The sequence below is a fragment of the Corythoichthys intestinalis genome, chromosome 8, assembly GCF_030265065.1.
Source record: "Corythoichthys intestinalis isolate RoL2023-P3 chromosome 8, ASM3026506v1, whole genome shotgun sequence".
Lineage (NCBI taxonomy): Eukaryota > Metazoa > Chordata > Actinopteri > Syngnathiformes > Syngnathidae > Corythoichthys > Corythoichthys intestinalis.
In genome coordinates this window covers 11,397,303-11,421,953 of record NC_080402.1, presented here as the reverse complement: position 1 = coordinate 11,421,953, position 24,651 = coordinate 11,397,303, and the positions used below count along the sequence as shown (strand labels likewise).

At 38.6% G+C, this 24,651-nt stretch overlaps 1 protein-coding gene across 1 annotated transcript in view; it reads left to right on the top strand.

Annotated features, from left to right (window-relative positions):
* LOC130920220 (uncharacterized) overlaps positions 1-24,651 on the top strand; it is a 112,542-nt gene that overhangs the window by 3,712 nt on the left and 84,179 nt on the right. Inside the window, exons 2-5 of the mRNA XM_057843257.1 lie at positions 6,733-6,813; positions 12,211-12,229; positions 12,330-12,357; positions 12,524-12,646. Coding sequence (XP_057699240.1) covers positions 6,762-6,813; positions 12,211-12,229; positions 12,330-12,357; positions 12,524-12,646 — 222 coding nt within the window. The 5' untranslated portion in view covers positions 6,733-6,761. The remainder of the gene's footprint in view (positions 1-6,732; positions 6,814-12,210; positions 12,230-12,329; positions 12,358-12,523; positions 12,647-24,651) is intronic.

Genomic DNA, 24,651 nt, shown 5'->3' with positions numbered 1-24,651 from the left:
ATAAAGTGTTACCAAATACCATAAGTAGCAATTAATGAAACAACCGGAACAGTAACTGAATTAATAATTAGCACGGAGCATGAATTTTGACTGTTATTTACAACTGTAGCGCTGCAATGCATGCTAGGAGGCATGCTGGACAACAGCAGGTTTGACAGCAGGTAGCAGTAGAGGTTGACTCTCTCCGCCAAGGGAGCAGTGATGGTTAAACGAAGCTTCTTGAGGCAATGAAGCTTTCATGGTGGTTCATTTGGTCTTATGACAGTCGTTTGATGCCGCTGTCAAATAAAGTGTTACCAGTTAATATCTTTTGGTGTAAATATCCCATAATACTGTGAGGACAGCTGCGGCTTATAGTCCAGTGCGGCTTATCTGTGTACATATGCTGTTTTCGTGTCAAATTTGGTGGCTGGTGGCTTATAGTCAGGTGAGTCTTACAATCCGAAAATTACGATACTTTATTACATAGTGTGCATGACAATGGCATCAATCCCGATTCATTAAAATGACCACATGCGATTAATGGCAGTATAAACTGTTTTATCGTTGGCTTTTTTTTACTAAAAACATTTATGTTTTATATTATAACTCGTTGACGGCAATCGTTGCAAGTACATTTCTAATAAAAGTAAGTTATATACGTCTTTAGAATTAATTATTAGATTGTGTGCATGACAATGCAATTAATCGCAATCATCTGATGCTATTAATCGCGATTAAAACTGGACTGTTGGCTCCTTTCCGCTAAAAACAATGTTGTTTTTGGGAGGCTTTGTAATTTTCATCTTAGACTTTTGGACGAAAATACTGATTAGTCTTAGTATTACTTTAGTAATTTCAAAATGTGTTTGTCCTCGTCTGGTTTTCGTTGACGAAAACTCGGGCAAATTTTGTGTAGCTTTAGTTGACAATTACTCAAAATGTCTTCTGTAAAATTCAAAAGTTTTAGTCCAAAAATAGATTTTCAACAATTTCAAGAGAACATTGACAAACGAGCACATAATGTAGCGTCTACAAGGACAACGCAAACTTGGTGATACACACATAGCTGGAAAAAAGTACATTATTTTCAATAATGATACCCATCTGGACAGTATGAACTATATGTAAAAAAAAAACGTTGGAGAGTTTAAGACCACGCAAAATGCTAATGCGAATGCTACGCTAATGCTATGAGTTACATTTAGGCTAGGTTCATACTGCAGGTCTTAATGTACAATTGCGATTTTTTGTCGCATCTGTTTTTTGGGTGTGCCCGTTCAGTCTGCCTTTGTCCATTGAGCCAGTTCAAGTATTACAAATTCGCACTAATTCGCAGTCTGACACGCGCTGAGCAAACTGACCCGCATGCACAGGAGCATCAAAACAAATGACTACACATGCTGGCTGTACGTCATTCCATGGTGATCATATTTCGATTTCCAAAAAGAGGTCACAAATAACAGACATTAATAATCCAGTTTAGTTTCATATTCAAAGTTTATAAAGATTGATAGAACGCATGCACGCACTTTTCGTGCATGACGCACACACATAAGCTTGTGTGCGTCAGTTTGCCCCGACTCGACCACGAAATACTGCTTATTTGGTGCACAGAAAGAAAACCGAGCATTATCAGGGTTATCCTTTTCTATATATATATATATTTTTTTTTTATGACTGTGGTCAAGCCCGCCTCCTGCGTAAAAGCCGAGTTCAAGCTGGGCGCTAACGCACAGCTTCATCGCTGACGTCAACTTGCATCTCTCAGTCTTTGCTGACGTAATTGTCGTATGAATTACGATTTGGGAGACTTAACAGTTCAGACCGCGGCCACATTCTGGAAAAATGTGGCCCAGATCGGATTTAAACCAAATACAAAAGTGACCAAGATCGGATTTGAAATGGTCCACTTCTGTGCGACTTGTCGCATTCAGACCGTCAAGTTAATGCCTCACTCGAGTCGGAAAAACACGAAAAAATCGGATTCGTGCATTAAAACCTGCGGTCTGAACATAGCCTTAGTGTGTGATGATCACTCAGCACAGACCTTTAAAGGCTAAAGTAACATTGCATATTATCTCTTGCGAAAATAATTTTAAAAAAAATCTTACCATGTGTTTCAAACCAAGCAAGCCAATAGAGGACACTGGTGAGTGGAGGGGCGTAGTATGTCACATGAGTGACACAACTAAAAACTGTTATGATGCAGGCTAACTAAAGTACAATAAGACAATGTCACACATTGTTAGCTTTTGACGTAAACTATAGCTCGTTTTCCTCTTGTGTTTGTCTCGTCAGACGAAAACTGGCATTAATCTTATTACCTTTTAGTCTCCCAAGACAAGTTTTTCGTTTGTTATCATCTCGTCATCATCATGAAAAAATTGTCCGTCGATTAAATATTTACGTTATCGTCATCATCGACGAAAACAACAAAAACATTAAAATATTGTTTTAACTCATTTTCTGTCATTGACGGCAATATTTACAAGTTAGCGATCGACTGATTTGAATTTTTCAGGACCGGTACCGATTATTAGTAGTTAGAGGGGCCGATAACCGATTTTTGGAGCCGATATTCATTTTCAGTAAAAGTGTAAAAATTGTAAAAAATAGTAAAAAATTGAGTAGCGCAAAAACAGACCTTCGTTGAAATACCTAAAAATGTTGATTGAATCACACAAATAAAAATTGAATGAATTACCGTATTGGCCCCAATTTAAGACGGTGTTTTTTTGCATTGAAATAAGACTGAAAAAGTGTGGGTCGTCTTATATTCGGGGTCTAGACATTATACCCATTCACGACGCTAGATGGCGCCAGATATCATTGAAGCGATGTTCTGTCATGACAGATCTTAGCTACTCTTAAGTTTAACCAGTTTACGTTATTTTATTGCAATGTTTTCCTTATTCAGATTTGTTTCAAGACTACAATTACATTTAGACTTCACTTTGATGGTTAATGCCGTTATTGCAATTTTGTTGTTTTATCACAATAGATTGGTTTATTTACATTTCAAAAACCAGAAGTAATTCATTTACGAATGTGATTGCACTTTAGTTTACATATTTAAATGTTCAGATATTAAGATTTCAATGAGGCAAAATAACATGCTTTATCTCTCAAATATATTGTTATAATGATTTGTTTCAGATGTACTGTAATTATTTTCTATATAAAAATTAATTTGGTGTTCAAAAAGTCTTTTTTCAAACTTGAGTCTTGAAAAAGAGGGTGTCGTCGTATAATCAGGGTCGTCTTATATTCGGGCCATTACGGTATTAGATTGTGTGCATGACAATGTGATTAATCGTAACATTCTCATGTGATTATCGCAACTGAGGGTGTATAACAATGCGATCGATCGCGATTCATCTCACTGTGCGCAATTAATTGGAATGAAAACGAGAAACTGAATGTTGCTTATTGTTGGATATATTGATAATTTATTTTAGAGTTGTCCAATTTTATTAGGTAAACAATAATATAGGCCGATAAAAGCATTTTAAAATGATATAGGGACAATATTGATATCAGTTTTGGGCCAATATGCATGAAGACTTCTGCCTTTGTACATGGGTTGGTCAAAGCTGAGCACAGCAGTTATGCTTATTGACCATTAGATGTCTCTAAAGATGCTTGGGATTTGTTATGTGATCAGACCATTTTCATTCATGGTGCAAAATTTAAATAAACGATGAATGATAGAAAGATAATGAATATGTCAAGTCCACGACCTCGGGATCGGATTTTTATAGTTGGACAATATCGGGATATCCGTTACCAGTTAAAAAGTCATTATTGGACAACTTTCATTCATATTAAAATTAGGGCTGTCAAACGATTAAAATTTTTAATCGAGTTAATTACAGCTTAAAAATTAATTAATCGTAATTAATCGCAATTAATCGCAATTCAAACCATCTATAAAATATGCCATATTTTTCTGTAAATTATATATATATTCTGTAAAATAATTTGTTGGAATGGAAAGATAAGACACAAGATGGATATATACATTTAACATACGGTACATAAGGACTGTAGTGGGCATTTCACTCTACTGTCATTTAAATCTGTCTATGCTGTCCTCACTCCGAAGTGTCTACTTTTTCCAAAGCTAGACAGCTAGTGAACGACGCCTTAATAATCAGACTTCTTCCTTTTTCATCTGATTTATCAATAAAATGGCCAAACCATTGTCCTCTTTAGACCGTAGTGAAACTACAAAAACAAAGTACACAAGCATTGCATTCGCAACAATGTTAGCTTAGCACGCTATACAGGTTCACTACACATAAACAAAAGCGTCTCATACAAAAAATAGAACATTTCGCTTACTAACATAATATGTACATTCTTTACAACAACCATACTTACGGACAAATCTTGTCCAAGGATCATATAAGCACAACATTACAACGCAGGCGTCAGCCCGAGATGTCGTGCAGCCATATTGAACTGGCAAGAAAGCAATAAACCATGTCGCAAAGCGACCACAAGAGTTTGCTGTTAGACAGCACAAAAAAACTTGCTGTAAAACTTACCAAAAGGCAGAATACTGTCTGAGCGGGACATGTGCGTTAATTGCGTCAAATATTTTAACCTGATTAATTTAAAAAAATTCATTACCGCGCGTTAACGCGATAATTTTGACAGCCCTAATTAAAATTCATTGGCAGTTCAAATGGATTGCACATTATAGGGAGTTAATGAGTTGTCAAGAGGCAATTTAACTCATGCATGGGGTCTCCTTAGCAACAAAAATTTTAAAGAGAATTACACAACGAAAAACGAGAACACGTGACATCAAGCAGGTTGCTTTTCCCCCCTATTCCTGTATTGTTTTCTTCAAAATAAAGCATTATGCGCCCTTTGTGTTTATTGTTCCGATGGTAACCGTGTTGAATTTCAGCATTCTTCTCAGTGACGCAGACAGACAATGCATCAGACCAATTCTGATGCAATGATGAAGGTCATGGGTGTTACTGAAAAGTATCTGATGGCAGCTCCCTGATTTCTATCTGATGATCACGTTGCAACGTATTGCAGTCTGTGTTCTGGTATTATCAAACTAGAAAATGCCATGTCTGGAGAAAGAATCCTGTGGATTTTCATTTACATCCTATTCATTTTGGAACCATTTTCTGGTCATTTTCTTGTTAACTCATTGGCTGACATTGATAGCACAAGGCGATTTTGGCTGGGAGGGGCAAATAAACCGGTTCATTTGCTTCTCCCAGTCAAAATGGATTGGACATCTAGAGCCGTCAATGCCACTCAAAGATGAACATTAACAGGCAGTTCTCCCAGTTTAAATGAATTGGCAATCTATCGTTATCAATGGCGGGAACTGAGTTAATTTTGGGTAATTTTAGGGTAATTACGGGTCACTTCCTGTTGATTTTGGGTCACGTCCTGTACATGTTGGGCATGCCGGGGTCATTTACTGCTGATTTTAGGAAATGTCTGGGTCACTTCCTGCTCATTGATCACTTCCTGTTGATTTTGTGTCACATCCTGTACATTTTGGGGCTTTCCGGGGTTACTTCCTACACATTTTGGGTAACTTCCTGTCGATTTTAGGGAATTTCTGGGTCACTTCCTTTACATTTTGGATCATTTTCTGTTCATTTTCGTGTCACGTCATGTACATGTTGGGGCTTTCCAGGGTCCATCACTATACATTTTGGGGCATTTTGGTGTCACTTCCGATACATTTTGGGTCACTTTCTGTTGATTTTAGGGAATTTCTGGGTCACTTTCTGTTCACTGGTCACCTTCTGTTGATTTTGGGTCACGTCATGTACACTTTGGGGCATTCCGGGGTCACTTCCTGTTGATTTTAAGGAATTTCAGGGTTGCTTCCTGTTTATTGGTGACTTCTTATTAATTTTGGGTCACATCCTGAGCGCTTTGAGGCATTCTGAGGTGACTTCCTGTTGATTTTAGGGAATTTCTGGTGACTTCTTTAATTTTAGTGTAATTATGGGTCACTTCCTGTTGATTTTGGGTCACATCCTGTACATGTTGGGCATGCCGGGGTCATTTACTGTTGGTTTTAGTACATTTCTGAGTCACTTGCTGTTCATTGGTCACTTCCTGTTGATTTTGGGTCCCATCCTGTACAGTTTGGGGCATTCCGGGGTCACTTCCGTTAAATTTTGGGTCACTTCCTGTTGATTTTGGGGCATTAAGGGATAATTTCCTATTTATATCAGGTCATTTTTTTCCCATTGGAAGTTAATGAGACCATTGGAAAACAATAGGGAGGTTTTTTTTTTTTTTTTTTGTCAAATTTTGGCAGAACCATACGTTTTTGGGAAAAAAAACTGTTTAACTTTCGTGCGACATGAGTTCCTGAATTTTTTGCTGTCTAAATTATGTGGATCAGATTTATTAAAATTTAGGAATAGATACATTTTGAAAATTGAAATGTTAAGTGTTTTGCCATTTGAAATGAATGATGCTTTTTTTTTTCGAAAAATACTTGTTCTTGCCGCAACCAGAAACGTTAGGGGTGAAATTGAACAAAAGCCTGTGTCGCAGGAATTTTTGGAATGTTTCCAAATTGAAACAGTAAGTTTTGGTCATAGTGCATGGCTCTGTGGCAAGGTGAAAAAGTGGATGAGAAAAAAAAACATGGATATTGTATGGTCAAAGCATCCCAGCAAATATGTCTACGTTGCTGTTGTTGATCAGTCCTGTATTTCACGTTTCACACATTGTCTCTGTTTTCCTACCCAGTGACTCAACCTCATGAGACCTGCAGCATCATGCGATCAGGCTACATTTTCTTGCTGCTTTACCTCGTGTGTGTTTGCTTTGGTAAGAGATCTGCCGGCCTAAACACTATGAAGTCAATGGCTGCTACTGACTGCGATTGACGTCCAATCCAACTGAATTGGTAAGGCTGGTAGCGAATAATTGCTGCTAATTTAAATGGATTGGACCTCCATCGCCTTCAATGGCAGCAACGAGTGAAATGCTTTCCATTAAATTTATAATTTAGTTTTACAAATAAATATAGGAAAAAAAGTAAACAACTTGTTGAGTGGATATTGCAATTTCTGGTAAAATTGCATGGGAATGCTTTAATGCTTGTTTGATAGACCCCTGTTTATTTTGGGGCACTTCCTTTTGAGTTTAGGGCAATTCCGGGTAATTTTCTGTTGTTTTTGAGGTACAGTGATCCCTCGCTACTTCGCGCTCAAACTAAATAGATATGGCGGAAAACACAGACAAGACTGAAAAAGCAGTTTCTGCTCTTGCACTCCTCTTTAAAAGAAGTTGCTGTATTTTAAGCCAAAACAACTGTTGTGTTTGATAGAACAATATGTCTATATGCTGCCATAGCAGATTCATGGCGCATTAAGCCCCCAAACTATTTTTAGTTTGTCCGTTTTACCCTGAAAACCCATGTTTGCAGACGTTGCGCAATCGCTTTTGTTTCAACCCAGCCATAAAACGAAGGTAGTTATATTTATTATTCAAAATGTCTGTCGTTTTCAGCTTAGAACCATTAATTGATGTCTCATATTTCTTAAAAAAAAAAAAAGAAAAGAAAAGAAAAGAAAACGACTTTAAAAAAATTATTCACTCACATATTTTAAACTTTTAAACAAATTATGTAACAATGAAAAATATGGCGTCTGTAAATAATTCACGGATATCTACCTCATAACTATCGCTTAATTGTATTTTTTTTTTGTTATTGTCACATTTTCTCTGATATGTTAGATGATAAATAATCGATCCAAACAAAGAAAAATGGAAAAAAAAGTTTAAAAGGGTAAATATTAGGGCTGTCAAACGTTTAAAATTTTTAATCGAGTTAATCACAGCTTAAAAATTAATTAATCGCAATTCAAACCATCTCTAAAATATGCCATATTTTTCTGTAAATTAATGTTGGAATGGAAAGATAAGACACAAGACGGATATATACATACAAAATACTGTACATAAGTACTGTGTTTGTTTATTGTAACAATAAATCCACAAATGGCATTATTAACATTCTTTCTGTTAAAGTGATCCACGGATAGAAAGACTTGTAGTTCTCAAAAGATAAATGTTATAGTTACAAGTTATAGTAATTTTATATTAAAAACCCTCTTCATGTTTTCATTTTAATAAAATTTGTAATATTTTCAATCAAAAGTAGAGTTAATATAATAATAATAATAATAAGAAAAATAACAATAATAAGAATAGAGTGACCAAAGTCTGAGTAAGTTTTACGTGTATTTTGCATAGCTATTTTAATATGGAATGCCAGTTCATTTTGCATTGTTGTTTAACTGTGTGAGAATAGGGCCTCATTACTATAGACTGAAGTGCTTTTCTTTTTGTGAACATTATTTTTTTTTGAGAGAAAGGAATATTATTTTTGTTGTGCTTTCACTAAACGATACTTATGTTTGTTGTGAATGAGTTGCTGAAGCTTATGCCAATAAACGGCGCGGTCCAAAGAACGCCTGTGTCCACTCGCCTTTATAAAATATATATCTCTTTACATATCTAACCCAAAATACAACAAGAGAGACATAATTGCCACTAAAAGAAAGAAAACTTACCGAAATATGTGTGGAGCACAAATAGCAATTTGCATTGCATTGTACATACAGCATAAACATCTCACAACTACTAATTCTCCCACGTTCAGAAAAAATTAGTATGGAACGGCGTTGCCCCCAACCGTGGCATTTGCTTCACTCTTAATGTCCGTAAACGGCCTCATTGTAATCTGTTTGAGGCAATGTGCGAGCGGGTCATACAGTGCATGCGTTAATTGCGTCAAATATTTTAACGTGATTAATTTAAAAAAATAACTAACGCCCGTTAACGCGATAATTTTTACAGCCCTAGTAAATATATGAAAAAGAAACTCTCGACCACTCCTTGATGATGCAATTTTTGCATTGCGACCCTTGTTATATTACCATGTTTCACCCATAAAATCCCCCAAAAATCCAGCTGTGGCCATTAACAACTGTGTCTTGAGTTTTTGGATTGAAACAAGGTAAGTACGTGATAATACAGTATCTCGTTAAAGTCATGGTGTCTGTAATTCTTCTCTCGCGTGCTCTCACCTCCAGATAGGGTTTTGCTGTTTAAAAAACTTTTTTTTTTTTAAAATGCCATCCTGTTAAAAATATTTCTTCCCCCAGAAAATTGAGATTTTAAGCTTTCCAATGATGTATCACACATGCATATTGGACAATTTTGAAAGTATGCCAAAATGGGGGGTCTCAGAGCGGAACTTCAAGACACCCGAGTGTTTTCTGCCATATATAAATGCAGTATTTGATAGAGCTGTCCCGATCCGATCACGTAGTCTCTCAGTCTAGCTCCTGCCACTTTCTTGGTCAGGCAGTGCGCTGGAGATGGTTATTAAAGTTAATGATGATTGACAGACGTTAGGGTTTGATCTTGCCAGAGAAGCATGAAAGCTGAAACTTCAAAGCGCCGCATGCGTCAATCATCGTTTAACTCGTTAAACAATTGCTGTGGCAACTCATTGTGTGTAAGTGAGCAGCTTGAGCTGATTTGAGTGGACTCACTCAATGAGGCATTTAATATAGACAAGCATTTTTCTACTTTATTCCTGTTTAAAAATAATTCAGTGGGACAGCAACATGTTTAAGACTTATCATATTTAACTCATTCACTCCCAGCCATTTTCACCGGAGCAAACCCCTTCGCGAGGCCCACAGAAAATTCTGTTCTATTGCTTTATAAACATGGAATCACCAAAAGAAAGATTAGACTCTCTTCTTTCAGCAGAAAAAAAGTTAGGACTTTTTCCATTGTTTAGAAATCAGCGTTAGAAAATAGCGATTGAGCGATTTTCCAATTTCTGATGAAAAAACAGAGAAATTGAGCTTTTTGTGAAAGCATACATTTCAAAAATAACTTTGACTTTAACATAGCTATTTTCTGCTTTAGTTACATCCAAAACATCTGAATAATGTTTTCGTTCTACAAAATAACATAAACAACAAGACAAATAGAGCTTCTGATAGCAAAGTAAATTTATTTACACATAACTAACTGAGAGATGACGCTGTTGTGGCCGCGACAGCCGGGTCAACTTTTCCCTCATCGCGGCCTGTCTCATAAAGATGGATTTTTTTTTGTCTCTGCGGGGTCTGCTCGGCGAGCAGCACGGACTCAACGGCATCGTCCGCTGCACTGGTGGTCCCGGTCGTTCTGCTTGGTCGTCCAGTGCCTGGCATCCCAGGCGTCCTCTAGGTTGTTCTCCATTCGGTCGTCTTCTGCCTGCGCCCTGGCCGTGTGGCCCGGCCGTTCGTTGCAGGTCTTACCAAATGCGCTACTGCCATCTAGTGGCCAGTTTTATTGCTTCAAAATGGATTTTCAGCTTTGTGCTTTGGAGCTAAATTGAATCAGAACCCAGAGATGTCTCTTGTATAAAAAACGTAAAAGTAGAGATGTCCCGATCGGGTCCGATCACATCATTTTCAAAGTATCGGAATCGGCAAAAAAATATCGGACATGCCTTTTAAAAAAAAAAAAAATATATATATATATATATATATATATATATATATATATATATATATTTTTTTTTTTTAATTAAATCGTTTTCTAATTGTATTTCACGTTACAGACATAATATGTTACACTCATCTGGAGTCTTTTGTTTGGCTTAAGGTAGGGTTATCAAATTTATCCCGATAATGGCAGTAATTATTTTTTTAAAAAATGTATCACATTAAAATATTCAATGCAATTAATGCATTCGGTGCACGACCCAGTCACGCATTGTCGCGCTGAATCTCTAATGGCGCCGTTTTGCCTATATAGAGAAAATGACTATGAGTGAGTGAAATTTGGAAGCCTTTGGAGCCTTTTTTAATTGGCTAAAGCCTTACAATCCCTCTCCCTACGATTAGAAGTATCATGGGAAGCAATGTGGGGAAGCAAGGTATTAATTGATCTTTTTCTTAACACCCTATGTTATTTTCCAACGCAGAGAAGATATATCAATTGGTAGCACTACGCACAGTCATGGTTGCACTTCCCATCATGCATTTGGGCAGAACAGTTAAATGGCCACAGTATCATTTACTGAAAGCTCAACAAATACACTAGATGGCAATATTTAGTCACAATATACAAAGTCACATTTATCCTTTAAGAATTACAAGTCTTTCTATCCGTGGATCCCTCTCACAGAAAGAATGTTAATAATGTAAATGCCAGCTTGAGGATTTATTGTCATAATAAACAAATACAGTACTTATGTACTGTATGTTCATTGTATATATTCGTCCGAGTTTTATTCACTTTTTTCTTAATGCATTGCCAAAATGTATATGATCGGGAAAAATTATCGGGAATGATTGGACTTGAATCGGGAGCAAAAAAAGCAATTGGATTGTGAAATATCGGGATCGGCAGATACTCAAACTAAAACGATCGGGATTGGATCGGGAGCAAAAAAACATGATCGGAACAACCCTACGTAAACGACGTATAAATATGTCTTTGGGACACTAAAACAATTAAAAATTTATACGTTTTTGGGAGCAAATGAGTTAAACGCGAAAAACGAGTGATCACTGTATTTCCAGGTCACTTCCTGCTGATTAAGGGCACTTCCTGTTGATTTTGACTTTTGATCACCTCCAGTTGATTTTGGGGGCAATTTTGGTCACTTTCTGGCAATTTTGGTTGAGTTTCTGTTCATTTTGGGGCAACTCCGGGACACTTCCTATTGACTTCCGGCCACTTCCTGATTTTTTTTAACAATAAAGGGTCATTTCCTGTTGATATTGAGGCAATCCTCGGTCATAGCCTATTAATTTCAGGTTACCTCCTGTTGATTTTTGGTCATCTAAGGATCATGTGTAGTTAAATCTGGGTCAGTTTCTGTTTATTTTCCGTTTTTGATAATTTAGGGGTCATTTTCAATTGATGTTAGGCCACTTTGTCTTGATTTTTGGGTAATTAAGGATCACCTCCTATTGATTTTGGATCATTTCCTACCTGGTATTGGGGGAATTCCTATTAATTTTGTGGAAATTCTGGGTCCGTTGCTTTTTGGTGTGTGTGTGTGTGTTAAGTCAGACTGGTTTAGTGACAAGAACTTTTATTGGATCTGTTCTTTCACGTCCGTTTAATTGACAACAGGGGAATTACACAGTGACAATGTGTTCCACAAACGTACAATATTAAAATATCTTTTCCACCCAACAGGATCATCAAGTCAACAAGGGTAAGATACCTAAATGAGAACCAATCCGTAAATTTTATTCTGAACTTTTGTAACCCTTTTATTATGACTGAATGTTCATCGTTTCGCATGACCGATACAGAGACGCAACCTGCGACTTAACCGGCCGAGTGAGTAAAAAAAACACAAAACGTGACTCATCAAAAAGAATTCTGCTTTTGTTGTATGTTTTATAACCCTTTCACGCAATTTACGGTTAGGATTGAAATACATCCAGAAGTTCTGAATGTAAATCTGTAAACATTTTCTTGGTATTTTCCTTTTTTTGTCCTCAAGAAACAAGACACGGCGTCATGCTTCCTCCAATGTGTGGGCCTGCCTGCTTCAGACACCGGAAGAGATCACATGCGGAACCTGAAAGCAATGCTGGAAGCAGCGATGGACTTGTACACCTTTATGGTAGGCTTGGCCGGCGATTACGCCCACGACGGAATCGCTCGCGGAATGTTGTCATGCCGATTTCCATCTGATGAATTCATATCTCTGCTTTATATAGCAATCAAAACTAACAAAGGCTAAAAAAAACAAACCATTTTTTAGACGTTACACACTAGGCGTCTTTTCAGGACTTCTTACATCATAGGTGTTAAACTCGAGGCCCGAGGGCCAGATACGGCCTGCCACTAAATTTGTGTGGCCCTCGAAAGTACCGTATTGGCACAAATATAAGACGGCCCAGATTATAAAACGACCCCCTCTTTTTAAAGACTCAAGTTTGAAAAAAAAAGACTTTTTGAACACCAAATTAATTATTATACAGAAAATAATTACATTACATCCGAAACAAAAAAGAAAAAGCATGTCATTTTGCCTCATTCAAATCTTAATATCTGAATATTTAAATACGTAAACTAAAGTGCAATCAAATTCGTAAATGAATGGCTTCTGGTTTTTGAAATGTAAATAAACTGATCTATTGTGATAAAACAACAAAATTGCAATAACTGCATTAACCATCAAAGTGAAGTCTAACTGTAACTGTAGTCTTGAAACAAATCTGAATAAGGAAAAAAAATTGCAATAAAATAATGCAAACTGGTTAAACTTGAGAGTAGCTGAGATCTGTCATGACAGAACATCACTTCAATGATATCTGGCGCCATCTAGCGTCGTGAATGGGTATAATGTCTAGAGCAGGGGTCGGGAACCTTTTTGGCCGAGAGAGCCATGAACACCACATATTTTCAAAAGAAATTCTGTGAGAGCCATACAATATGTTTAAAACTAAAAATACAAGAAATGTGCATTTTATGTAATTTCAACACTTTGAAAGTACAATAAGTGTCTGAATTCTTTTTAAATAATAATTAGATAATATTACAATAGTTATTTTTAATGTTTTGTTGTGTCCACAGAAAGATTCAACCTATGTTTAAAATGTTTAATCTTATTTCGTTGTGTTTGTGCAAAATACACAAGTTTCAGTCTAAAATGACTGTTGTACTTACGGTTTTAAACAAGTAGGGGGTAGTGTTGGCCTCTTGGCGTGCATGGGCAATAACTGTCCGCATTTGAGAGCGAATAAGAAAAGAGCCGTCTGTGCAGCAATGCGAGATGGACGTTGTTAAAAGTATTTTTTTTTTCTTGTTTCAGGTGAGAAAAATAGTATAATTTGAGTGTTTATATTAGCGGATTGCTTTATTTTAGGATGGTTGTGATATGTATTGTGCGTTAATATAGTTCAGAAATATGTTGAGCTTTAAGTATGTTTATGTATGACTGCAGATGTGTTCGTAATGGCGCGCGGACGACGAGTGGATGCTAGTAGTGTCTAAAATGCAGAAGTTCGATGACACAAAAAAATGTGTTTATTAATATAATTATATAAGAATTAGCATTTTAGAGTGAATAAGAAATGAGCCGTCTGTGTGCAGCAATGCGAGACGGACGTTGTTAGTTTTATCTTGTTTCAGCTGTAAAAGAAAAATGGAAATAAAACAAATTTAAATGTGTAGCAACAGACTGAAGCATTTCATCTCTGTCTGCACCACGCTACGGATGCATAGCTATTATTTAAACCAACTGCCAGACGCATCATCAGACTTTTGCGTTCTCCACTGCCGCACCTGTCCCGAATGTTGCCTTATCACTGGCTTGCCAAAGGAAAAAATGTGAGCGCCCCTTACTGGTTTCTAATTTTAACGCTTCTCCTGTGGCCCTTACGCCCGCCCGTTTTCCCCGAGGTTCTAGCGCCCTCTCATTACATAACGAAACTTTTTTTTTTTTTTTAATTGAAGATTTGTCTGCGAGCCAGATGCAGCCGTCAAAAGAGCCATATCTGGCTCGCGAGCCATAGGTTCCTGACCCCTGGTCTAGAGCGTGAATATAAGACGACCCCCTCTTTTTCAGTCTTATTTCAATGCTAAAAACACCGTCTTATATTCGGGCCAATACGGTAAATCATCGAATTCCATGTTTTCCGCTAAAGTAAAAATTTATATAAATGTTTTGTAGTTCTTAAAGCAAAACTAGGTAGTTTTTCAACCTTTATAAAATATTTTCATAACTTTTGTGATGAAATGTCGACTGATAACAAGTTGAATGACACCTCTTTTATATCTTGAGGGAGTCTGAATTGCTTTCACCGGCACTAATTAACTTTGAGGACGGTGGTGGGAACCCTACCGCCTAAAAAGAACTTCTGCTTTACTGCATACGTCACTTTCCCCTTTGCCCATTCATCGTAAAGACGGTAGTCAATGCTGAAGCTTTCGCGCGAATTCTGCAAAGATGGCAGAGCAACAAAGAGTCAAAAAGTTTTGTCTGAGGAGGAAAAAAAGGCTACCAGCATATACAGAATAAACATTGGCATTGGCATTTCACTTGGTGGCGTGATGTGGTGGTTAAAAAGCCCCTCAGTGACAAGGCTCTGGGGGTGGATGAGTTCCGGCTGGAGTTTCTGAAGGCCCTGGATGTTGTGTGGTTGTTTTGGTTGACACGCCTCTGCAAGATCACGTGACACTGGTGACAGTGCCTCTAGATTGGCAGACTGGTGTGGTGATCCCTCTCTTTAAAAAGGGGGACCGGAGGGTGTGTTCCAATTATAGGGGGGGTCACACTCCTCAGCCTCCCTAGGATGGTCTACTCAGGGGTATCGGAGAGAAGGCTCTGTCGGGAAGACGAATCTCGAATTCAGGAGGAACAATGTGGTCATCCGGGCGACAGAACGGTGGATCAGCTCTATACCCCCAATAGGATTCTCGGGGGGTCATGGGAGTTCGCCCAACCAGTCTACATGTGTTTTGTTGACTTGGAGAAGGCGTTCGACCATGTCCCCTGGGGAGTCCAGTGGGAGGTCCACCAGGAGTAAGGGGTATCGGAATCCCTGATATGGGACGTGCTATCCTTGAAGGACCGTTGTCAGAGTTTGGTCCGTGTAGCTGCTTGTAAGTCGGATCCGTTTCCAGTGAGGTTTGGACTCCGCCCAGGCTGCCCTACGTCACCAGTTCTGTTCTGAACTTTTATGGACAAAATACAGTGCCTTGCAAAAGTATTCGGCCCCCTTGAACCTTGCAACCTTTCGCCACATTTCAGGCTTCAAACATAAAGATATAAAATTTTAATTTTTTGTCAAGAATCAACAACAAGTGGGACACAATCGTGAAGTGGAACAAAATTTATTGGATAATTTTTTTTTTTTTTTTTAATTGAATTTTCATACTTTAATGGGATCGGTACAGGCAAAACACAACAAGGGTAGAGACACATAAATGTTAGTTGATGCTAGATAAGGTTTTGATAACACAAAGTAAGCTTCATTCCAATAAGGTCAAGATAAGGGTACCTTCCCGGCACGATCAAGACAGCAGACGTTCTCATTCACAACTTGCACACACACCCACACAAAAAAACAAAAACACAAAACAAAAACAAAACAAAACAAAAAAAAAAAAAAAAAAAAAAAACACACACACACAAAAAAAAATAAAATATATATATATATATATATATTCAAAAAAATACATAAATAAATAAAAATAAAAAAAGAAAGAAAGGGAGGGGGTGTTAGTAGCTCAATGGTTTTCAGCTTCAATAGGTATGGAATCTATGTAGAGTAGAAAAGGTTGCCAGATTGTATCAAAGGTTTGGAGGGAACCCTTTAAGGAAAATCTAATTTTTTCAAGTCTAAGGTTTTGCAGGATTTCTTGGATCCATTTGTTGTGTGTAGGTGGGGATGAGTGAGTCCACTTAAGGAGAATTAGCCTCCTAGCAAGTAGTGTTGTGAAAGCAATCACTTTTCTTGATGGTTTGGACAAAGCAGGTGAGGGAGATGTTCCAAAAATTGCCGTTAGGGGGTCCGGATTCAGCTTAGTGCGAAGCACTTTTCCTAAAGTGTCAAATACAGTTTGCCAAAAGACAACTAGTTTGGGGCATGACCAAAACATATGTACATGATTGGCTGGCGAGAGTTTACATCTATTACATGCATCAGATCTTCCCGGGAAAATTTTGGCCAACCTCGCATTTGTAAAATGAGCCCTGTGGAGAATTTTGCACTGTAAGAGTTGATGTCTGGAACAAATTGATGAAGAATGGACAAGATGAAGCATGTTGTTCCATTGTTCATCAGATGTATTAATGTTGAGGTCTTGGTTCCACGCTGTTCTAAGAGAATTTAAAAAAGTTGGATTGATTTTAAAAATTAAACCATATAAAGTAGACAATAAGCTTTTCTGTGTTGGTTTGAGTACAAGAAAGGCATCCATCGGCGTTTCAGGTGGGCGATTTGGAAAATGAGGGAAAAGTTTTTGAATAAAATGTCGTATCTGAAAGTAACGGAATAAATGAGAGCTTGGAAGAGTGAACCTCTTTGACAAGTCAGCAAATGAGGGAAATATGCCATCAATATAAAAATCGTCAAGAATTTGCAGGCCCTTTTTCGACCACGAGTCGAAGGCTAGGTCTGAACACGCCGGAGGAAATAAGTGATTTTGGCTAACTGGGGCTAGTCTTGATCCAATATGCAGTCCAAATTGTTCTCTGAATTGCCTCCATATTTTTAAAGTCTCGAGGACTATAAAATTTTGAGATATATCTTTAATGGGTAAAGGTAACTGTGCGCATACGACCGACCACAATGAAAAATGTGCGGATGATAATTCCATACATGCCCAGAGAGGTCTGTTGTTTGCTACGCCTGTATTCCAGTAAAGGATTTTGCCAATATTACTAGCCCAGTAGTATCGTCGGAAGTCTGGTAAAGCCAGACCTCCGAGAGATTTGGGGAGCTGGAGAGTTGATCTTTTAATCCGAGCTTGTTTACCCCCCCATAGGAAAGAGTTAATGATCTGATCAAGTGTAGTGAAAAAAGATTTGCGTATAACTAAGGGAATATGTTGGAATACGTAAAGAAAACGAGGTAGTATTGTCATTTTAATGAGGTTGACCCGACCAAGTAATGACAAAGGGAGTGTGGACCACTTAGTTAAATCTAGTTTACAACGGTCAAGAAGGGGTTTGAAATTTTTAGAAAATAGTTCAGACAGGGATTTTGTCACAATTATGCCAAGATATTTCAGCCCATTGTTAGTTTTCTTAAAAGGAAAAAGAGATTGAGGAAGGTTTTCAGCAGGTAAATTAAGAGGGAGGTATTCACTCTTGTGTAAATTAATTTTATACCCTGACAATTTACTAAACTGTTCCAGAATGGCCAAAATAGGGGGGAGAGAGACAACTGGGTTGGATATGTAGAGCAACAAGTCATCTGCATATAATGATAGTTTGTTGGAGAGGCCAAATCGACAAATCCCTTTAAATTTCTCTTCCTCACGGAGCCACAGGGCTAAAGGTTCGATCGCTAGCGCGAACAAGGACGGGGAGAGCGGGCATCCTTGACGAGTGCCACGAGACATGGGGAACAGTTTGGATTTGAGTCCGTTAATATTAAGGCTCGCTACTGGGGATCTGTATAGGAGTTTAATCCACGATACAAAATTCGAATTAAAACCAAATTTTTCCAAGATAAAAAACAGGTAGCCCCATTCCACCCTGTCAAAGGCCTTCTCACATCTAATGATAAAATTATTTCAGCAGTTTCAGAATCTTTGCAGGAAGCAATGACATTGAATAACCGCCTTGTATTATTAAAAGAATGACGCCCTGTAATGAAACCGGTTTGATCTGGGTTTATTAGTGTCGGCAAAACCTTCTGAAGTCGAATAGCGAGTACTTTGGACAATATTTTAAAATCGACATTGAGAAGAGAAATTGGTCGGTAACTGCTACAATGAAGAGGGTCTTTGTCTTTTTTAAGCAAAAGTATCAATGATGCTTCCAAGAACGTAGAAGGAAGGTGTTTCCTTTTAAAAGCGTCATTAAATACCCTCACTAGTATAGGGGCCAGTTTGGCAGAAAAGGTTTTAAAGAACTCAGTAGAGTACCCGTCTGGTCCCGGTGATTTCGAACTTTGTAGTGCACTAATGGCAGCTTGTACCTCAGATAGTGTTACTAAGGCTCCTAGATCGGGCGAGTTATCAATGTTTACTTGAGGGTATGTTAAAAAGTCTAGAGGATTGGGGTCTGGCCAAATAAAAGTTGTTTTTTCTGAGGTATAGAGCAATGAGTAATAATAAGAAAATGCATCACAAATTTCCTTAGGGTCTGACGTCACTGTTCCAGTCGGAGAAGTTATCCTGGGTATGAGTCTGGAAGCAGCTGCAGCACGGACCTGATATGCTAGTAGTTTACCAGGTTTATCGCCTTGTTCAAAAAAACGTTGCCTTGTTTGTAAAAGCTGAATTTCTACCTTGCTAGTCGACATCAAATCGTACTTAGACTGTAACTGTACCTTTTTTTTATACAAGGAAGAAGAAGCGTTTGTTGCATAATCGGCATCAATGTTTGAAATGTCATTTAAAAGTTCTGCCAGTTTAGTAGATTCTGCTTTTTTCAGATTAGATGTATATGAAATTATTTGACCGCGGGTGTAGGCCTTAAAAGAGTCCCATAATATATTGCTTCCAATGTCAGGTTGGTCGTTCATTTCAAAAAAGAAATTTATTTGCTCTGAGAGAAATTCTTTAAATTTTGCATCTGAAAGCAGCTGTGTATTGAATTTCCAGGGTTTTTGAGGGGGGCTGTCTGTAAGAAAAGTAATATCTATCGATGTCGGAGCATGGTCGGAGATGACAATATTATGATACTTACAATCAACAATTCTATGCAGGAGTTTGTTATCTAATATAAAAAAATCTATTCTCGAGTAACTGTGGTGAACATGAGAAAAGAAGGAATACTCTTTCTTTGAGGGAAACATAGTCCGCCAGGGATCTGCCAATCCCAACTGGTCTGCGTGAAATTTTAAGGTGGCAGCTGATTTCGTCAGGTTAATATGTTTTGTAGACGACCTATCAAGTGCAACATCTTGTACAAGGTTAAAATCACCCCCGATGATGACAAGGTGGTCAGTAATATTAGGTAATGACGCAAAAAAATTGGAAACAAATACTTCATCATCAAAGGTAGGGGCATAAACTGAAGCGAGAGTAACCTGAGTGTTTAGCAATTTACCCGAAACTATGACAAACCGACCATTAGGGTCATTGATGGTTTTAGAAAGTTCAAAAACAATATCCTTATGTATTAAGATGGCTACACCTCTTGTCCTCTGGGTAAACCCTGAATGGAAAAGATGTCCCATCCAAGCTCTCTTTAAACGTGAAATTTCAGAATCGCGGAGGTGAGTTTCTTGTAAAAAACACAGGTCTCCCCCAAGATGACAAAGGTGTGAAATTACCTTGTTAGCCTTGACAATCTTATTCATACCCCTGACATTCCATGACACAACTCGGAGATTTCTCCTACCCATCAGGATAGAACTTCAGCTGGATGTTAGTTGAGCTACTGAGAAGGGGAAGTAAAGACAGAAAAAAATTAAAATAAACAAAGAAAAACCACGCACACACATCACCACACATTCGACGTGACAAACAAACAAATCCTACGGGACTATCGAATTTCTGTATCATTAAGATACTGACTTCCCGATGTCTCCTACTACCGCTTACTCTGGCTCCAGTTGAAAAAAAGTGGAGAAAAGGATAGGTTGGATCAGATTAGCCCATGTAAAACTAAAAACAATAATGCATAGAACAGCTGCTGAGGATTTTTTGAAATATAATAAATAAATAATAATAATAATAATAATAATAATATATACTTTCTTTTTTTTTGTCCCTTTTTTTTAACAAAGGTGAGCAGACACAAAAAAAATAAAAAATAAATAATAATAATAATAATATAAATTTGAGAGGAAGACAAAAGAAAGAAGAAATTACGTCAAAATCGTGTAAATAGTCAAAGAGACCAAGGCACTATATTGGAGTCCGATAAAGGTAAATGCAAAATGTTGCTGTTTAACTATCATGTCCAAGAAGGCGAGAAAGTAAATAAATAAGTAACTAGATAAGCGAACAGGGCATCATTTAATACAGACATGGGTATATAGTGTCCAAAAGTAGCATAAGAAAAAAGAAAAAAGACGAGCAAGCCCCTTGTCACAAACCAGCTACGTGTATACAGCTCAATATGGGCATATCAAATATAGAACACATGGTGCAAGCAACCCGAGTATAACACCGAATGCTTGGGAAAAAAATGAAAGGGAAAAAAAAAAAAAAAAAAAAAAACGCATTCATGTTGCCCTTCGCCGGATCTTGCAAGTCTAGCATGATGTCAAAAAGTGAGTGAATGACAAACAAGCTGAAATAGTTCAGATGCTACATTAGCATGGTTTACTTAGCTCGGTTGGGCTTGAAGGTACTCCTTAGCGTCTTCTACAGTCTGCAATCTAATTCGGTCTCCTTTCTCAGTGATGATAAACAGCCGAGCTGGATAAAGGAGAGAAGGTCTGAATCCTTTCTTGTACAGTTGTTGCATGACATCCCGGTAAGCCGTGCGTTGATCCATAACTTCGGGGGTGTAGTCTTCGTGCAGACTGATGGGCTTACCCAGATAAGCCATGTCCGATCTTCTTTTCCGAGCTTCCCGAATGACCTTTTCCTTCGTCTGGAAATCATGGAACCGGACGATGACCGGTCGCGGCCTCTGGTCCGGCCTTGGTTTAGCCGTTAGCGATCTATGAGCACGATCCAGCACAGGGGGGCTCGGCAGAATGTCTTTCCCAATGAGCTCAGTAAGCAAAGAGGCAAAGAAGGCAGTAGGCTTTGCGCCCTCGATTGACTCTGGTAGTCCAATGATGCGGATATTGTTTCGGCGGAGTTGCGCTTCCAAAACGGAGGTCTTGGCATTTAGCTTAGCGTTGCTAAAAGTTAGCTCCGCACATTTAGCTTCCAGAGTCTCCAAGCGGGAACTCACTGAGGTTGCATCTGATTCAAGAGATGAAATGCGCTGCTCGTAAGAGTTCAAAGTTGTCTGAAAAGCATCGATCTTTGACTCAAGTGTGGAAATTGTGGATTTGAACTCCATAGAAAGGGCGGCTTTGTGATCTTCTAATAGCCTACTCAGCGCAGCCATATTCACCGCCTCCTCTATTGTCGATTCTGCAGGCGGAGAGTCTTTTTTCGATTGTTGTTTTGTTGCCCTTGTAGTCATTTTAACGTATGTTTTAAAATGTGGCAACTTTATGAATGGAAGTGGGCAATCCAAGCGAAATATTCCAAAAAAAAGAGTAGGAGCCGGAGCGGACGCGTCTACTCCTAACGCTTCATCACCGGAAGTCCCATGTCTATTGGATAATTTAAACTTCAGGCTTCAAACATAAAGATATAAAATTTTAATTTTTTGTCAAGAATCAACAACAAGTGGGACACAATCGTGAAGTGGAACAAAATTTATTGGATAATTTAAACTTTTTTAACAAATAAAAAACTGAAAAGTGGGGCGTGCAATATTATTCGGCCCCCTTGCGTTAATACTTTGTAGCGCCACCTTTTGCGCCAATTACAGCTGCAAGTCGCTTGGGGTATGTTTCTGTTTCTGTGCAGATACTAACAGGTTTTCTTCCAGAATGTTCCTGTATTTGGCCGCATCCATCTTCCCGTCAATTTTAACCATCTTCCCTGTCCCTGCTGAAGAAAAGCAGGCCCAAACCATGATGCTGCCACCACCATGTTTGACAGTGGAGATGGTGTGTTCAGGGTGATGAGCTGTGTTGCTTTTACGCCAAACATATCGTTTTGCATTGTGGCCAAAAAGTTCAATTTTGGTTTCATCTGACCAGATCACCTTCTTCCACATGTTTGGTGTGTCTCCCAGGTGGCTTGTGGCAAACTTTAAACGAGACTTTTTATGGATATCTTTGAGAAATGGCTTTCTTCTTGCCACTCTTCCATAAAGGCCAGATTTGTGCAGTGTACGACTGATTGTTGTCCTATGGACAGACTCTCCCACCTCAGCTGTAGATCTCTGCAGTTCATCCAGAGTGATCATTGGCCTCTTGGCTGCATCTCTGATCAGTTTTCTCCTTGTTTGAGAAGAAAGTTTGGAAGGACAGCCGGGTCTTGGTAGATTTGCAGTGGTCTGATGCTCCTTCCATTTCAATATGATGGCTTGCACAGTGCTCCTTGAGATGTTTAAAGCTTGGGAAATCTTTTTGTATCCAAATCCGGCTTTAAACTTCTCCACAACAGTATCTCGGACCTGCCTGGTGTGTTCCTTGGTTTTCATAATACTCTCTGCACTTTAAACAGAACCCTGAGACTATCACAGAGCAGGTGCATTTATACGGAGACTTGATTACACACAGGTGGATTTTATTTATCATCATCGGTCATTTAGGACAACATTGGATCATTCAGAGATCCTCACTGAACTTCTGGAGTGAGTTTGCTGCACTGAAAGTAAAGGGGCCGAATAATATTGCACGCCCCACTTTTCAGTTTTTTATTTGTTAAAAAAGTTTAAATTATCCAATAAATGTTGTTCCACTTCACGATTGTGTCCCACTTGTTGTTGATTCTTGACAAAAAAAATCAAATTTCATATCTTTATGTTTGAAGCCTGAAATGTGGCGAAAGGTTGCAAGATTCAAGGGGGCCGAATACTTTTACAAGGCACTGTATTTAAGCGCAGTTGAGGTGTTGAGGGTGTCCTGTTTGGTGGCCTCAGTATTGCATCTCTGCTTTTTGCAGATGATGTAGTGTTGTTGGCTTCATCAAGTCGCACCTTCAACTCTCATTGGAACGATTCAAAGGCCAGTGTGAAGTGGTCGGGATAAGAATCAGCTCCTCCAAATCTGAGACCATGCCCTCTCCGGGTCAGGGATGAGGTCCTCCCCCGAGTGGAGGAGTTCAAGTATCTCGGGGTCTTGTTCGCGAGTGACGGAAAAATGGAACGGGAGGTCGACAGGCGGATCGGTGCCACATCTGCAGTCATGATGGTCCGTTGTGATGAAGAGGAAGCTGAGCCGAAAGGCGAAGCTGTTTACCGGTCAATCTCCGTTCCTACCCTCACCTATGGTCAGGAGTTGTGGGTTGTGACCGAAAAGAACAAGATCCCGGATACAAGAGGCCAAAATGAGTTTCCTCTGTAGGGTGTCGGGGCTCACCTTTAGAGATAAAGTGAAGCTCGGTCATCCGGGAGGCGCTTGGAATTGAGCCGCTGTTCCTCCGCATCAAGAGGAGCCAGATGAGGTGGCTTGGGCATCTGATCAGGATGCCTCCAGGGCGCCTCCCCGGTAAGATGTTGGGGGCACGTCCCACTGGGATGAGGCTGCGGGGCCGACCCAGGACAGGCTGGAGAGACTATGTCTCCCAACTGGCCTGGGAACGCCCCGGAATGGATGATGTGGTTGGGGAGAGGTAAGTCTGGGCTTCCCTGCTTTCCAGACTGAAGCTGCTGCCTCTGCAACCTGATCTCGGATAAGCCAGCGATAATGTATGTATGTATGTATGTATGTATGTGTATGTACATTTTAAATCAAACAAAAAAAAAGGAATAATCAATAAGAAAAATATGCATCATAATTTTTTCTCATTAAAAAAGAAAAAATATGTAAAATAAAATAATGTGTTTTCCCCTTCTTTTAATGAATGTAAATACATTTAAGAAATATACAGTATATAACAAAAAAATATGGTTACATTTTATTTGAACTTGGTTTTATTTGAACTAACCCTAATTTGAACCCCCTAATGGATTTGCAGCGCCTTGCAGCAGCATCATATATATGTGAATGTGTGCTAATGTATAGTGCTTTGCGCATGGTAAAAACATGTAGATAAATGTGCTATATAAGTACTCTCTATCTACCATAATGATGACATGACACCTGTCATTAATATGAATAAGGGCTTACAGTGGGGCAAATAAGTATTTAGTCAACCACCAATTGTGTAAGTTTCCCACTTGAAAACATTAGAGAGGCCTGTAATTGTCAACAAGGGTAAACCTCAACCATGAGAGACAGAATGTGGGAAAAAAAAGAAAATCACATTGTTTGATTT